At 47.3% G+C, this 18,229-nt stretch overlaps 1 protein-coding gene across 1 annotated transcript in view; it reads right to left on the reverse strand.

The window, feature by feature from the left end:
* LOC124041068 (ryanodine receptor 2-like) overlaps positions 1-18,229 on the reverse strand; it is a gene marked incomplete at its 3' end in the record, with an annotated part of 293,761 nt that overhangs the window by 252,906 nt on the left and 22,626 nt on the right. The window contains 5 exon segments of the mRNA XM_046358233.1: positions 2,561-2,660; positions 3,719-3,831; positions 7,874-7,952; positions 9,673-9,747; positions 14,642-14,656. Coding sequence (XP_046214189.1) covers positions 2,561-2,660; positions 3,719-3,831; positions 7,874-7,952; positions 9,673-9,747; positions 14,642-14,656 — 382 coding nt within the window.

Consider the following 18,229-nt stretch of genomic DNA (forward strand, 5'->3'; position numbering starts at 1 on the left):
CAGGGGGAGAGAGGAGAGGCATTAGAGAGGAACCCTACAGGGGGAGAGAGGAGAGGCATTAGAGAGGAACCCTGCAGGTGGAGAGAGGAGAGGCATTAGAGAGGAACCCTGCAGGGGGAGAGAGGAGAGGCATTAGAGAGGAACCCTGCAGGTGGAGAGAGGACTGGTTAGCCTGTCTCTGGCCCAGACAGCGGGAAGCCTCTGTCCCAGACATGACATTAGATAAGACCAATGTGCAGGGTGTTGTGGCAGAATCAGAATTCTTTAGGTAACATTTATAAATAAGATGTTTTATTAATTTTCATGAGCATGCTTATGTGGATAAAATGACTTGGGGCCCAGAGATTGGAGAGGTCAGGTCAGTCTTATCTGTGAATGTGTCTGTAACTATTCCTAAACCATGTGAAGGGATGGTGTGATTAAAGGGGAACCAGGTAGTTGGCTCCACAATGTCTTTGGTGCCAGTCACTCCTCTCTGTAAGCTTGTCCAGGAGAGGTTGTATTTTTGATGGGAGTATCTGGAATTGACAATTGATATATGCCATTGGACGAGGTAATGTTTTGGTACTAATTGGTACCAAGAACAAGATAAGAACTTCGTTTAGGAGACCAAACTGAACAATAATTTATAGCTAATGCTATCTAGCTATGGGATACTCCTTTTTCAAGTAAAAGGTTATTTGTGAAATGTTCCTAAGATCTGTGTTTCGTCATGTGAGTTGAGATGGGTGTGTCTTGGCTATAAATTATACCAAGAACTGTTTTGTAAGCACTCTCAGAGAATTCATTTATAGACACTGAATTGATCTATGTTGAAGCTCATATAATTAAAGATGAACTTGTGTGTGGTTTGCTCTCTCATGATTTGGTAAATACAGGAAATGTCCACGACGAGGGACGTCAGCAATCAGTGATGAATTTGTTTCTATGATTGTGTTTTTTATTCCTGTTTTTGCATTTCGTATTTGATGTGTTGATCTTTCATTTGTAGAAGAGATCTTGGTCTCGACATGAAACCATGTCACAATAAAGGTTCAGTCAAGTAACTAAATAAAATACATTTATAGGGGAGTTTTTCCTGGCCACCCCTCATAGCCTGGTTCCTCTCTAGGGTCTTCCTAGAGTTCTGGCCTTTCTAGGGGAGTTTTTCCTGGCCACCCCTCATAGCCTGGTTCCTCTCTAGGGTCTTCCTAGAGTTCTGGCCTTTCTAGGGGAGTTTTTCCTGGCCACCCCACATAGCCTGGTTCCTCTCTAGGGTCTTCCTAGGTTCTGGCCTTTCTAGGGAGTTTTTCCTAGCCACCGTGCTTCTACACCTGCATTGCTTGCTGTTTGTGGTTTTAGGCTGGGTTTCTGTACAGCACTTTGAGATATCAGCTGATGTAAGAAGGGCTATATAAATAAATTTGATTTGCCATTAGCTGTTTATATGACCCCCATTAGCTTTTACAGTAGCATCACTCCTGTTTATATGACCGCATTAGCTTTTACAGTAGCATCATTCCTGTTTATATGACCCCCATTAGCTTTTACAGTAGCATCATTCCTGTTTATATGACCCCCATTAGCTTTTACAGTAGCATCATTCCTGTTTATATGACCCCCATTAGCTTTTACAGTAACATCATTTTACAGTATCATCATTCCTGTTTATATGACCCCCATTAGCTTTTACAGTAACATCATTCCTGTTTATATGACCCCCATTAGCTTTTACAGTAGCATCACTCCTGTTTATATGACCCCATTAGCTTTTACAGTAGCATCATTCCTGTTTATATGACCCCCATTAGCTTTTACAGTATCATCATTCCTGTTTATATGACCCCCATTAGCTTTTACAGTAGCATCATTCCTGTTTATATGACCCCCATTAGCTTTTACAGTAACATCATTTTACAGTATCATCATTCCTGTTTATATGACCCCCATTAGCTTTTACAGTAACATCATTTTACAGTAGCATCACTCCTGTTTATATGACCCCCATTAGCTTTTACAGTAGCATCACTCCTGTTTATATGACCCCCATTAGCTTTTACAGTAGCATCACTCCTGTTTATATGACCCCCATTAGCTTTTACAGTAGCATCATTCCTGTTTATATGACCCCCATTAGCTTTTACAGTAACATCATTTTACAGTATCATCATTCCTGTTTATATGACCCCATTAGCTTTTACAGTAACATCATTTTACAGTAGCATCACTCCTGTTTATATGACCCCCATTAGCTTTTACAGTAACATCATTTTACAGTAACATCATTCCTGTTTATATGACCCCCATTAGCTTTTACAGTAGCATCATTCCTGTGTGTAAGTGTCTGTGTCCCACCTTGGAACAGTGTGTGTGTGTGTGTGTGTGTGTGTGTGTGTGTGTGTGTGTGTGTGTGTGTGTGTGTGTGTGTGTGTGTGTGTGTGTGTGTGTGTGTGTGTGTGTGTGTGTGTGTGTGTGTGTGTGTGTGTGTGTGTGACCCACCTTGGAACAGTGTGGGTGTGCGTGTGTGTGTAAGTGTCTGTGACCCACCTTGGAACAGTGTGTGTGTGTGTGTGTGACCCACCTTGCGCCACCTCGCTGCCAGAGCAGACAGTAGCCACGCTCCAGAGGGTCTGCTGGAAGGCTGCGTCCACGTGCAGGCTGTCGTTACCGTACGACAGGTGCTGCAGGGAGAAATAAAACACTGCTGAGAGGTATGGCAGGAGGGTTAGGGTGGAGTGGTATGATAGGAGGGTTAGGGTGGAGTGGTATGATAGGAGGGTTAGGGTGGAGTGGTATGATAGGAGGGATAGGGTGGAGTGGTATGATAGGAGGGTTAGAGTGGAGTGGTATGATAGGAGGGTTAGGGTGGAGAGGTATGATAGGAGGGTTAGGGTGGAGTGGTATGATAGGAGGGTTAGGGTGGAGTGGTATGATAGGAGGGTTAGGGTGGAGTGGTATGATAGGAGGGTTAGGGTGGAGTGGTATGATGGTATTAGGAGGGTTAGGGTGGAGAGGTATGATAGGAGGGTTAGGGTGGAGAGGTATGATAGGAGGGTTAGGGTGGAGTGGTATGATAGGAGGGTTAGGGTGGAGTGGTATGATAGGAGGGTTAGGGTGGAGTGGTATCGCAGGAGGGTTAGGGTGGTGTGGTATGGCAGGAGGGTTAGGGTGGAGTGGTATGATAGGAGGGTTAGGGTGGAGTGGTATGATAGGAGGGTTAGGGTGGAGTGGTATGATAGGAGGGTTAGGGTGGAGTGGTATTATAGGAGGGATAGGGTGGAGTGGTATGATAGGAGGGTTAGGGTGGAGAGGTATGATAGGAGGGTTAGGGTGGAGTGGTATGATAGGAGGGTTAGGGTGGAGTGGTATGATAGGAGGGTTAGGGTGGAGTGGTATGGCAGGAGGGTTAGGGTGAAGTGGTATGATAGGAGGGTTAGGGTGAAGTGGTATGACAGGAGGGTTAGGGTGGAGTGGTATGATAGGAGGGTAAGGGTGGAGTGGTATGATAGGAGGGTTAGGGTGGAGTGGTATGATAGGAGGGTTAGGGTGGAGAGGTATGATAGGAAGCCTCCGTGTTGCCTTCTCACACTCGCCAGATTGAACTGAGACAAACCAAGGTGAACTGAGCTAGCATGATCTGCCATAGTTGCAAAAAGGACTAAGCAAAAATGAAATCTCCAAGGCAACACGGTTTGGTTGTTGTCAGTGTGACAGTGTGAAAAGGGTATCAGAGACTCACCAGGTATCGTTCTGATGACACGCTAACTAGGATGAGGTCATCCCCGACTCGGACCTTCTCTCCCTCTGACCTCTGCTTGGAGGCAGGGTGGATGGTCCACCAACAAGCTTCTCCTGTCAGAGACGAGACAGAAGGATATGGCTGAGACTATGGTGATATCACAGTAACCTTCTCTGACCTCTGACCTCTGCTTGGAGGCAGGGTGGACATGCTTCTCCTGTCAGAGACGAGACAGGAGGATATGGCTGAGACTATGGTGATATCACAGTAACCTTCTCTGACCTCTGACCTCTGCTTGGAGGCAGGGTGGACATGCTTCTCCTGTCAGAGACGAGACAGGAGGATATGGCTGAGACTATGGTGATATCACAGTAACCTTCTCTGACCTCTGACCTCTGCTTGGAGGCAGGGTGGACATGCTTCTCCTGTCAGAGACGAGACAGGAGGATATGGCTGAGACTATGGTGATATCACAGTAACCTTCTCTGACCTCTGACCTCTGCTTGGAGGCAGGGTGGACATGCTTCTCCTGTCAGAGACGAGACAGGAGGATATGGCTGAGACTATGGTGATATCACAGTAACCTTCTCTGACCTCTGACCTCTGCTTGGAGGCAGGGTGGACATGCTTCTCCTGTCAGAGACGAGACAGGAGGATATGGCTGAGACTATGGTGACATCACAGTAACCTTCTCTGACCTCTGACCTCTGCTTGGAGGCAGGGTGGATATGCTTCTCCTGTCAGAGACGAGGCAGGAGGATATGGCAGAGACTATCTCTCTCTGAGCCTCTGTCTCTCTGTCTCGGAGCGTCTCTGTCTCTGAGCATCTCTGTCTCTGAGCCTCTCTGTCTCTGAGCCTCTCTGTCTCTGAGCCTCTCTGTCTCTGAGCCTCTCTGTCTCTGAGCCTCTCTGTCTCTGAGCCTCTCTGTCTCTGAGCCTCTCTGTCTCTGAGCCCCTCTGTCTCTGAGCCTCTCCCTCTGTCTCGGAGCCTCTCTGTCTCTGAGCCCCTCTGTCTCTGAGCCCCTCTGTCTCTGAGCCCCTCTGTCTCGGAGCCTCTCCCTCTGTCTCGGAGCCTCTCCCTCTGTCTCGGAGCCTCTCCCTCTGTCTCGGAGCCTCTCTGTCTCTGAGTCTCTCTCTCTCTGTCCCTCTCTATGTCTCTCTCTCTCTCTCCCTCCCTATCTATATACAGAGCATTCAGAAAGTATTCAGACCCCTTGACTTTCTCCACATTTTGTTACATTACAGCTTTATTCTCAAAAATATATTTTTTTAAATCCCCAATCTACACACAATACATCATAGTTACAAAGCAAAAACAGGTTTTTAGTTTTTTTCACAGAAATACCTTATTTACATAAGTATTCAGACCCTTTGCTATGAGACTGGAAATTGAGCTCAGGTGCATCCTGTTTCCATTGATCCTCCTTGATGTTTTTACCACAGTACATGTGGTAAATTCAATTGATTGGACATGATTTGGAAAGGCACACACCTGTCTATATAAAGGTCCAACAGTTGACAGTGCATGTCAGAGCAGAAACTAGGCCACGAGGTCGAAGAAATTGTCCGTAGAGATCCGAGATATGATTGTGTCGAGACACAGATCTGGGGAAGGGTACCAAAAAATGTCTGCAGCATTTGAAGGTCCCCAAAAACACATTCTTAAATGGAAGAAGTTTGGAACCGCCAAGACTCTTCCTAGAGCTGGCCGCCCGGCTAAACTGAGCAATCGTGGGAGAAGGGCCTTGACCAGAGAGGTGACCAAGAACCCAATGGTCACTCTGACAGAGATCCAGAGTTCCTCTGTGGAGATGGGAGAACCTTCCAGAAGGACAACCATCTCTGCAGCACTCCACCAATCAGGCTTGTTTGGTAGAGTGGCCAGACAGAAACCACTCCTCAGTAAAAGGAACATGACAGCCCACTTGAAGTTTGCCAACAGGCATCTAAAAGACTCTCAGACCATGAGAAACAAGTGTCTCTGGTCTGATGAAACCAAGATTGAACTCTTTGGACTGAATGCCAAGCGTCACGTCTGGAGGAAACCTGGCACGGTGGTAGCAGCATCATGCTGTGGGATGTTTTTCAGCGGCAGGGACCGGGAGACTAGTCAGGATCGAGGGAAAGATGAACAGAGCAGAGTACAGAGAGATCCTTGATGAAAACCTGCTCCAGAGCACTCAGGACCTCAGACTGGGGGGGAAGGTTCACCTTCCAACAGGACAATGCAGGAGTGGCTTCGGGACAAGTCTCTGAATGTCCCCGAGTGGCCCGGCCAAGAGCCTGGTCTTGAACCAGATCAAACACGAGCGTCTGCTAAATGACTTAAATGTAAATGTAAATGTTGATAGACCTGAAAATAGCTGTGCAGCGACGCTCCCCATCCAACCTGACAGAGCTTGAGAGGATCTGCAGAGAAGAATGGGAGAAACTTCCCAAATACAGGTGAGCCAAGCTTGTAGCATCATACCCAAGAAGACTCAAGGCTGTAATCGCTGCCAAAGGTGATTCAACAAAGTACTGAGTAAAGGGTCTGAATACTGATGTAAATGTGATATTTCAGGGTTTTTATTATAAACTTACACACATTTTTGAAACCTGTTTCTGCTCCGTCATTATGGGGTATTGTGTGTAGATTGAGTTTATGAGATCTTTCATGTAGCAGCCAGGTTGTTGCAGGACAGACAGCAACCTAGTAACCACAGGCAGCACCACTGAGGGTCTGCAGTCTGGTAACCTCCATCAGGGTCTGGGGTCTAGTAACCTCCAGCAGGGTCTGGGGTCTAGGAACCTCCAGCAGGGTCTGGGGTCTAGGAACCTCCAGCAGGGTCTGGGGTCTAGTAACCTCCAGCAGGGTCTGGGGTCTAGGAACCTCCAGCGGGGTCTGGAGTCTAGTAACCTCCAGCAGGGTCTGGAGTCTAGTAACCTCCAGCAGGGTCTGGAGTCTAGTAACCTCCAGCAGGGTCTGGAGTCTAGTAACCTCCAGCAGGGTCTGGAGTCTAGTAACCTCCAGCAGGGTCTGGAGTCTAGTAACCTCCAGCAGGGTCTGGAGTCTAGTAACCTCCAGCAGGGTCTGGAGTCTAGTAACCTCCAGCAGCACCACTGAGGGTCTGGAGTCTGTTAACTTCCAGCAGGGTCTGGAGACTAGTAGCCTCCAGCAGGGTCTGGAGTCTAGTAACCTCCAGCAGGGTCTGGAGTCTAGTAACCTCCAGCAGGGTCTGGAGTCTAGTAACCTCCAGCAGGGTCTGGAGTCTAGTAACCTCCAGCAGGGTCTGGAGTCTAGTAACCTCCAGCAGGGTCTGGAGTCTAGTAACCTCCAGCAGGGTCTGGAGTCTAGTAATCTCCAGCAGGGTCTGGATTATAGTAACCTCCAGCAGCACCACTGAGGGTCTGGAGTCTAGTAGCCTCCAGCAGGGTCTGGAGACTAGTAGCCTCCAGCAGGGTCTGGATTATAGTAACCTCCAGCAGCACCACTGAGGACCTGGAGTCCAGTAACCTCTAGCAGGGTCTGGAGTCTAGTAACCTCTAGCAGGGTCTGGAGTCCAGTAACCTCCAGCAGGGTCTGGAGTCCAGTAACCTCCAGCAGGGTCTGGAGTCCAGTAACCTCCAGCAGGGTCTGGAGCCCAGTAACCTCCAGCAGAGTCTGGAGTCCAGTAACCTCCAGCAGGGTCTGGAGTCCAGTAACCTCCAGTAGAGTCTGGAGTCCAGTAACCTTCAGCAGGGTCTGGAGTCCAGTAAACTCCAGCAGGGTCTGAGGTCCAGTATTCTCCAGCAGGGTCTGGGGTCTAGTAACCTCCAGCAGGGTCTGGGGTCTAGTAACCTCCAGCAGGGTCTGGGGTCTAGTAACCTCCAGCAGGGTCTGGGGTCTAGTAACCTCCAGCAGGGTCTGGGGTCTAGTAACCTCCAGCAGGGTCTGGGGTCTAGTAACCTCCAGCAGGGTCTGGGGTCTAGTAACCTCCAGCAGGGTCCACACCCACACAGCATCACAACAGTCTTACTATGGGAACTCATAAAACCCAGCATCAGAAACATCTCTCTCTCTCTCTGAAGCTTGCACGACAACATAACACTACAACATGGCTTAGTGATGTTGTCTCATCTGACTGTACTAGCTATACTGTGGCTGTTGGGAAAGAAGAAGAGAAAGAGACCTACCTGTTGTGTCTTCCTGCAGTCCAACATCAAACGCCAGTTTGTCGGTTGAGGATCGGGAGGTACCGAGGCAACAGAGGTACTAGACAGAGAAACAAAAGAAGTCAATTATACCTCAACACAACCAGACACAACATGGTAGAAACCAGTCTCCTATTGCCTTGTCTGACTGGCTCAGCAACTCGCGTATCACTAGAAAATACAGACAAGAATACAACAAAGATGGTGACAACCACAACAAAGATGATGACAACCACAACACAGATGACAACCACAACAAAGATGATGACAACCACAACACAGATGACAACCACAACAAAGATGATGACAACTACAACACAGATGACAACTACAACAAAGATGATGACAACCACAACAAAGATGATGACAACTACAACACAGATGATGACAACCACAACAAAGATGATGACAACCACAACAAAGATGATGACAACCACAACAAAGATGATGACAACCACAACAAAGATGATGACAACTACAACAAAGATGATGACAACCACAACAAAGATGATGACAACCACAACAAAGATGATGACAACCACAACAAAGATGATGACAACTACAACACAGATGACAACTACAACAAAGATGATGACAACCACAACAAAGATGATGACAACTACAACACAGATGACAACTACAACAAATATGATGACAACCACAACACAGATGACAACCACAACAAAGATGATGACAACTACAACACAGATGATGACAACTACAACAAAGATGATGACAACTACAACAAAGATGATGACAACCAACAACAAAGATGATGACAACTACAACACAGATGACAACTACAACAAAGATGATGACAACTACAACAAAGATGATGACAACCACAACACAGATGACAACCACAACAAAGATGATGACAACTACAACAAAGATGATGACAACAACAACACAGATGATGACAACCACAACACAGATGACAATCACAACAAAGATGATGACAACCACAACAAAGATGATGACAACCACAACACAGATGATGACAACCACAACACAGATGACAACCACAACAAAGATGATGACAACTACAACAAAGATGATGACAACCACAACACAGATGACAACCACAACAAAGATGATGACAACTACAACAAAGATGATGACAACCACAACACAGATGACAATCACAACACAGATGACAATCACAACACAGATGATGACAATCACAACACAGATGACAATCACAACACAGATGATGACAACCACAACAAAGATGATGACAACCACAACAAAGATGACAACCACAACAAAGATGATGACAACCACAACACAGATGATGACAACCACAACAAAGATGACAACCACAACAAAGATGATGACAACTACAACAAAGATGATGACAACTACAACAAAGATGATGACAACCACAACACAGATGATGACAACCACAACAAAGATGACAACCACAACAAAGATGATGACAACCACAACACAGATGATGACAACCACAACAAAGATGACAACCACAACAAAGATGATGACAACTACAACAAAGATGATGACAACCACAACACAGATGACAACCACAACAAAGATGATGACAACCACAACACAGATGATGACAACCACAACAAAGATGATGACAACCACAACACAGATGATGACAATCACAACAAAGATGATGACAACCACAACAAAGATGATGACAACCACAACTGACTGACATCACAGAGCAAAAACCTGGAATGGAAGATTGTGACACTGATTCAAGTACATGTTACTTCCTGTATTTGGGTGTCCGGACACACTGCAGAGGGACTCACCATGCCGCTGTAGGAGTGTCGTAGCAGAACAGCGTGTCCGTACAGTAAGGTGCGGTGGCCCCCTCCCTGGGCCGTCTACAGGACAGAGACAGAGGGACAAGAGACACATTCAGGAACTAGTTTACACGTACAATACTGTTACTATACAGGACTAAGATCGAATCATACTACACCGGCTCTGACACTTGTCAGGGCTTGCAAACTATCATGAATTACAAAGGGAAACCCAGCCGAGAGTTGCCCAGTGAGACGAGTCCATGCCTTCTGTGCTCGCTTCGAGGCAAGCAATACTGAAACATGCGTGAGAACACCAGCTGTTCTGGACGACTGCGTGATCACACTCTCCGTAGCCGATGTGAGTGAGACCTTTAAACAGGTTAACATTCACAAGGCTGCAGGACCAGACGGATTACCAGGACTGAGCATGTGCTGACCAGCTGGCACGTGTCTTCTCTGACATTTTCAACCTCTCCCTGACCCAGTCTGTAATATCTACATGTTTCAGGCAGAATGCCAAGGTAAGCTGTCTAAATGACTATTACGTCTGCAGCCATGAAATATTTTGAAAGGCTGGTCGTGGCTCACATCAACACCAGTATCCCAGACATCCTGGACCCCACTCCAATTCACATACTGCCAAAACAGATCCACAGATGACGCAACCTCTATTGCTCTCCACACTACCGCTCAGCGTTTAACACAATAGTGCCCTCCAAGCTCATCACTAAGCTGAGGATCATGGGAATGAAACACCTCCCTCTTCAACTGGATCCTGGACTTCCTGACGGGCCGCCACCAGGTGATGAGGGTAGGCAACAACACATGCACTATGCTGACTCTCAACACAGGGGTCCCTCAGGGGTGCGTGCTCAGTCCCCTCCTGTACTTCCTGTTCACCCACGACTGTGTGGCCGCGCACGACTCCAACACCATCATCAAGTTTGCCGATGACACGATGGTGGTGACCTGATCACCACCGACGATGAGACAGTCGAGGAGGTAAGAGACCTGGCAGTGTGGTGCCAGAAAAAATCATGGGAGAAGGGCCATGGTCAGGGAAGTGACCAAGAACCCGATGGTCACTCTGAAGGAGCCCCAGAGTTCCTCTACGGATATGGGAGATTCTTCCTGAAGGAACCATCTCTGCAGCAGTGTGTTGCCAGGACAACCACTCCCTTAATGTCAGCCAGACAAAGGAGCTGATCGGCAAAGAACACGCCCTCATTCACATCGACTGTAGTGGAGCTTCAAGTTCCTCTGTCCACATGGCTAAGAACCAACCATTCCTCTGTCCACATGGCTAAGAACCAAACATTCCTCTGTCCACATGGCTATGAACCAACCATGGTCCAAACACACCAACACAGTCGTGACGAGGGCACGACAACGCCTCTTCCCCCTCAGGACGCTGAAACAGCTTCTACTCAAAAAAGTAATGAGACTGCTTAAAAAGTTTTTAAAAAATCGCTAAAATAACTATTTTTGACTCATCACATACGCTGCTGCTACTGTTGATTATCTATCCTGTTGCCTTGTCACTTTATCTATACCTATATTTCCTGTTACCGACAGTGCCTTTGGAAACCACTCCTCAGTGAAAGGCACATGACAGCCAGCTTGGAGTTTGACAAAAGGCACCTAAAGACTCTCAGACCATGAGAAACAAGATTCTTTGTTCTGATGAAACCAAGATTGAACTCTTTTAGCCTGAATGCCAAGCTTCACGTTTGGAGGAAACCATCTCTACGGTGAAGCATGGTGGTGGTGGCAGCATCATGTGGTGGGGATGTTTTTCAGTGTCAGGGACTGGGAGTCAGGATCAAGGCCAAGATGAAGAGAGCAAAGTACAGAGAAATCCTTGATGAAAACCTGCTCCAGAGCGCTCAGGACTGGGGTGAAGGTTCACCTTCCAACAGGACACCAACCCTAAGCACACAGCCAAGACAACGCAGGAGTGGCTTCGGGACGAGTCTCTGAATGTCCTTCAGTGGCCCAGCCAGAGACAGGACGAACCCGATCGAACATCTCTGGAGAGACCTTAAAATAGCTGTGCACCAAAACTCCCCATCTAACCTGACAGAGCTCGAGAGGATCTGCAGAGAAGAATGAAACTCCCCAAATACAGGTGTGCCAAGCTTGTAGCGTCATACCCAAGAAGAATCAAGGCTGTAATCACTGCCAAAAGGTACTTATGTAAATGTGAAATTTCTGTTTTTATTTTTAATGAATTGGCTATAATTTCTAGAAACCTGTTTTTGCTTTGTCATTATGGGGTATTGTGATGTCATTATGGGGTATTGTGATGTCATTATGGGGTATTGTGATGTCATGACATTATGGGGTATTGTGATGTCATTATGGGGTATTGTGATGTCATTATGGGGTATTGTGATGTCATTATGGGGTATTGTGATGTCATTATGGGGTATTGTGATGTCATTATGGGGTATTGTGATGTCATTATGGGGTATTGTGATGTCATTATGGGGTATTGTGTGTAGATTGATGAGGGAAAAAAACTATTGAATCCATTTTAGAACAAGGCTGTAACATAACAACATGTAGAAACAAGTCAAGGGGTCTGGAGACTCTCCGAAGACACTGTGTATATACAGTCCCAGTCAAAAGTATGGACACACCTACTCATTCCAGGGTTTTTATTTATTTTTACTATTCTCTACGTTGTAGAATAATAGTGAAGATATCAAAACTATGAAATAACACATATGGAATCATGTAGTAACCAAAAAGTGTTAAATAAATCTAAATGTATTTTATATTTCAGATTCTTTAAAGTACCAACGCATTTCCTTGATTAAAGCTTTGCACACTCTTGACATTCTCTCAACCAGCTTCACCTGGAATACTTTTCCAACATTCCTGAAGGTGTTACCACATATGCTGAGCATTTGGTAGCTGCATTTTCCTTCCCTCTGAGGTCCAACTCATCCTTCACTCTGCCGTCCAACTCATCCTTCCCTCTGCGGTCCAACTCATCCTTCACTCTGCCGTCCAACTCATCCTTCCCTCTGCGGTCCAACTCATCCTTCCCTCTGAGGTCCAACTCATCCTTCACTCTGAGGTCCAACTCATCCTTCCCTCTGAGGTCCAACTCATCCTTCCCTCTGCGGTCCAACTCATCCTTCACTCTGAGGTCCAACTCATCCTTCCCTCTGAGGTCCAACTCATCCTTCCCTCTGAGGTCCAACTCATCCCAAACCATCTCAATTGGGTTGAGGTTGGGTGATTCTGGAGGACAGGTCATCTGATGCAGCACTCCATCACTTTCCTTCTTGGTCAAATAGCCCTATACAGTACCCAGTACCCTGGCTAGGCTAGAATGTCTTCATCTAACAGCCCCTCCCTCCTAAAGTACCCTGGCTAGACTAGCATGTCTTCATCTAACAGCCCCTCCCTCCTACAGTACCCTGGCTAGGCTAGCATGTCTTCATCTAACAGCCCCTCCCTCCTACAGTACCCTGGCTAGGCTAGCATGTCTTCATCTAACAGCCCCTCCCTCCTACAGTACCCTGGCTAGGCTAGCATGTCTTCATCTAACAGCCCCTCCCTCCTACAGTACCCTGGCTAGGCTAGCATGTCTTCATCAAACAGCCCCCCTCCTACAGTTCCCTGGCTAGCATGTCTTCATCTAACAGTCCCCCCTCCTACAGTTCCCTGGCTAGCATGTCTTCATCTAACAGTCCCCCCTCCTACAGTTCCCTGGCTAGCATGTCTTCATCTAACAGTCCCCCCTCCTACAGTTCCCTGGCTAGCATGTCTTCATCTAACAGTCCCCCCTCCTACAGTTCCCTGGCTAGCATGTCTTCATCTAACAGCCCCCCTCTACAGTTCCCTGGCTAGCATGTCTTCATCTAACAGTCCCCCCTCCTACAGTTCCCTGGCTAGCATGTCTTCATCTAACAGCCCCCCTCCTACAGTTCCCTGGCTAGCATGTCTTCATCTAACAGTCCCCCCTCCTACAGTTCCCTGGCTAGCATGTCTTCATCTAACAGCCCCCCCCCCTCCTAGCCTAGTCAGTCAGTCAGACACAGCCACATTCACACAAACATGCACGCACGCCTGCTCACACCGCCCACGAACGCACGCACGCACGCACGCACGCGCACACACACACACACACACACACACACACACACACACACACACACACACACACACACACACACACACACACACACACACACACACACACACACACACACACACACACACACACACACACACACACACACACACACACGCACACAGAGACACACACACACACACACACACAAACATACAGGTGTTTCCTCTAGATAATCTGACAAAGACAGGCTGCTTCTGTGTTTCCATCCATCCTACCACACAGCGGACTGTCCATGAGACTGGGGGAGGGTGGGAAAGTGTGTGTGTGGTGTCAGGTACAGCTGTGTGTGATTAGGAAGATAATGTTGGGATAATAGGGTTTTTGTAGAGATGAGGAGCTAGGAGCTCAGACACACAGTGACAGAAGGAGCTAGGAGATCAGACACACAGTGACAGAAGGAGCTAGGAGATCAGACACACAGTGACAGAAGGAAATCAGACACACAGTGACAGAAGGAGCTAGGAGATCAGACACACAGTGACAGAAGGAGCTAGGAGATCAGACACACAGTGACAGAAGGGGATCAGACACACAGTGACAGAAGGGGATCAGACACACAGTGACAGAAGGGGATCAGACACACAGTGACAGAAGGAGATCAGACACACAGTGACAGAAGGAGATCAGACACACAGTGACAGAAGGGGATCAGACACACAGTGACAGAAGGGGATCAGACACACAGTGACAGAAGGGGATCAGACACACAGTGACAGAAGGAGATCAGACACACAGTGACAGAAGGGGATCAGACACACAGTGACAGAAGGGGATCAGACACACAGTGACAGAAGGGGGAGCAGCAGACGGTAATGAACTTACCTTCATCATGAATTTCTGTATTGGCATGAAATAAATGGAAAGGAGAGTTAATTCAACACAAATGGCACATTAGTGATGAATTAACATCAGTCATTGCTCTTCCAACATTCACTACTACAGAATAGTCCACAGCACTGCAATCCTGGACAATGCCTACACAGGACAAAAGCCATGACTTAGAATGGAGCCTACTGTTTCTGACTGTGGCCTGCTCTGCTCTGCTCTAAAAGGAGCCTACTGTTTCTGACTGTGGCCTGCTCTGCTCTAAAAGGAGCCTACTGTTTCTGACTGTGGCCTGCTCTGCTCTAAAAGGAGCCTACTGTTTCTGACTGTGGCCTGCTCTGCTCTAAAAGGAGCCTACTGTTTCTGACTGTGGCCTGCTCTGTTCTAAAAGGAGCCTACTGTTTCTGACTGTGGCCTGCTCTGCTCTAAAAGGAGCCTACTGTATCTGACTGTGGCCTGCTCTGCTCTGCTCTAAAAGGAGCCTACAGTTTCTGACTGTGGCCTGCTCTGCTCTAAAAGGAGCCTACTGTTCTGACTGTGGCCTGCCCTGCTCTGCTGTAAAAGGAGCCTACTGTTTCTGACTGTGGCCTGCTCTGCTCTAAAAGGAGCATACTGTTCTGACTGTGGCCTGCTCTACTGTAAAAGGAGCCTACTGTTTCTGACTGTGGCCTGCTCTGCTCTAAAAGGAGCCTACTGTTTCTGACTGTGGCCTGCTCTGCTCTAAAAGGAGCCTACTGTTTCTGACTGTGGCCTGCTCTGCTCTACTCTAAAAGGAGCCTACTGTTTCTGACTGTGGCCTGCTCTGCTCTGCTCTAAAAGGAGCCTACTGTTTCTGACTGTGGCCTGCTCTGCTCTAAAAGGAGCCTACTGTTCTGACTGTGGCCTGCTCTGCTCTAAAAGGAGCCTACTGTTTCTGACTGTGGCCTGCTCTGCTCTAAAAGGAGCCTACTGTTCTGACTGTGGCCTGCCCTGCTCTGCTGTAAAAGGAGCCTACTGTTTCTGACTGTGGCCTGCTCTGCTTTGCTCTAAAAGGAGCCTACTGTTTCTGACTGTGGCCTGCTCTGCTCTGCTCTAAAAGGAGCCTACTGTTTCTGACTGTGGCCTGCTCTGCTCTACTCTAAAAGGAGCCTACTGTTTCTGACTGTGGCCTGCTCTACTCTAAAAGGAGCCTACTGTTTCTGACTGTGGCCTGCTCTGTTCTGCTGTAAAAGGAGCCTACTGTTTCTGACTGTGGCCTGCTCTGCTCTAAAAGGAGCCTACTGTTTCTGACTGTGGCCTGCTCTGTTCTGCTGTAAAAGGAGCCTACTGTTTCTGACTGTGGCCTGCTCTGCTCTAAAAGGAGCCTACTGTTTCTGACTGTGGCCTGCTCTATTCTGCTGTAAAAGGAGCCTACTGTTTCTGACTGTGGCCTGCTCTGTTCTGCTGTAAAAGGAGCCTACTGTTTCTGACTGTGGCCTGCTCTGCTCTAAAAGGAGCCTACTGTTTCTGACTGTGGCCTGCTCTGTTCTGCTGTAAAAGGAGCCTACTGTTTCTGACTGTGGCCTGCTCTGCTCTAAAAGGAGCCTACTGTTTCTGACTGTGGCCTGCTCTGTTCTGCTGTAAAAGGAGCCTACTGTTTCTGACTGTGGCCTGCTCTGCTCTAAAAGGAGCCTACTGTTTCTGACTGTGGCCTGCTCTGCTCTGCTGTAAAAGGAGCCTACTGTTTCTGACTGTGGCCTGCTCTGCTGTAAAAGGAGCCTACTGTTTCTGACTGTGGCCTGCTCTGCTCTAAAAGGAGCCTACTGTTTCTGACTGTGGCCTGCTCTGCTCTGCTGTAAAAGGAGCCTACTGTTTCTGACTGTGGCCTGCTCTGCTCTGCTGTAAAAGGAGCCTACTGTTTCTGACTGTGGCCTGCTCTGTTCTGCTGTAAAAGGAGCCTACTGTTTCTGACTGTGGCCTGCTCTGCTCTAAAAGGAGCCTACTGTTTCTGACTGTGGCCTGCTCTGTTCTGCTGTAAAAGGAGCCTACTGTTTCTGAATGTGGCCTGCTCTGCTCTAAAAGGAGCCTACTGTTTCTGACTGTGGCCTGCTCTGTTCTGCTGTAAAAGGAGCCTACTGTTTCTGACTGTGGCCTGCTCTGCTCTAAAAGGAGCCTACTGTTTCTGACTGTGGCCTGCTCTGCTCTGCTGTAAAAGGAGCCTACTGTTTCTGACTGTGGCCTGCTCTGCTGTAAAAGGAGCCTACTGTTTCTGACTGTGGCCTGCTCTGCTCTAAAAGGAGCCTACTGTTTCTGACTGTGGCCTGCTCTGCTCTGCTGTAAAAGGCATTAGGACATAAACTCCTTCATCACCGTTCCATAGCACAGTCATCCATGTGTGTGTGTTTCCAGCAGTCATTCCTAATGAATACAGTGTTAGCTGATTCCAGACCTGTAGTAATTGCTCAGTGTGTCCAGCCAGTATAAAGTGTTAGCTGATTCCAGACCTGTAGTAATTGCTCAGTGTGTCCAGCCAGTATAAAGTGTTAGCTGATTCCAGACCTGTAGTAATTGCTCAGTGTGACCAGCCAGTATACAGTGTTAGCTGATTCCAGACCTGTAGTAATTGCTCAGTGTGACCAGCCAGTATAAAGCGTTAGCTGATTCCAGACCTGTAGTAATTGCTCAGTGTGACCAGCCAGTATAAAGCGTTAGCTGATTCCAGACCTGTAGTAATTGCTCAGTGTGACCAGCCAGTATACAGTGTTAGCTGATTCCAGACCTGTAGTAATTGCTCAGTGTGACCAGCCAGTATAAAACGTTAGCTGATTCCAGACCTGTCACATGCCGTTGTGGCCAACAGGACTTATTGGTTGTGTCTCAGCTGGCACCCTTATTCTCTATGGAGCCCCTGGTCAAAAGTAGTGCACTACGTAGGGAATAGGGTGCCACATAACGACGCCTTGTAAACATTAAGTGGCGTCCAATGGAAGATAAAATGACGTGACACGTTTCTATAAATGTCTCAAGACATTGTAATACTCTGAATCACGTTGAATGGATGACTTCAATCACTTAACCTATAGGTCCCTATCAGTCATTATTGACCTGGTCCCTCGCGACACGTTTCTATAAATGTCTCAAGCCATTGTAATGCTCTGAATCACGTTGAATGGATTATTGATCCACATGTCAAAAGGAATTGATCTGCAAGGCCCCAAGTATATTAAATATGACTTCAATCACACAACCTATAGGATAATCAATATAATCCATCAAAACCTCCAATAGATCAATTAACAAATTGATTCTTAAATGACATCTTAAAAAAAAACCATCTGTTATTAATTGAATTGGTTGTGATAGTAATTGAATGGGGAGGAAAACAATAGCTGAGAGACAGTAATAACAGCGTCATTCCAATCACTCTGCTCGTCAACCCGATCTCACTGCACAGCGTCCCCCAGCTCGGACTTGATCCCCCAGCGGATCCGCTGTGCTGCAGCAACATCTTCCTGACACTCCAGCAAATTACTAAATATGTGCAGTGTGATTATCTCCTTGCGTAACGAGAGGCATGAGAGAGATGACAGACATGAGGTAAGGTAGCCTGGCGGTTAAGAGAGGATG

This window comes from Oncorhynchus gorbuscha, linkage group LG08 (genome assembly GCF_021184085.1).
Source record: "Oncorhynchus gorbuscha isolate QuinsamMale2020 ecotype Even-year linkage group LG08, OgorEven_v1.0, whole genome shotgun sequence".
NCBI classification, from domain to species: Eukaryota; Metazoa; Chordata; class Actinopteri; order Salmoniformes; family Salmonidae; genus Oncorhynchus; species Oncorhynchus gorbuscha.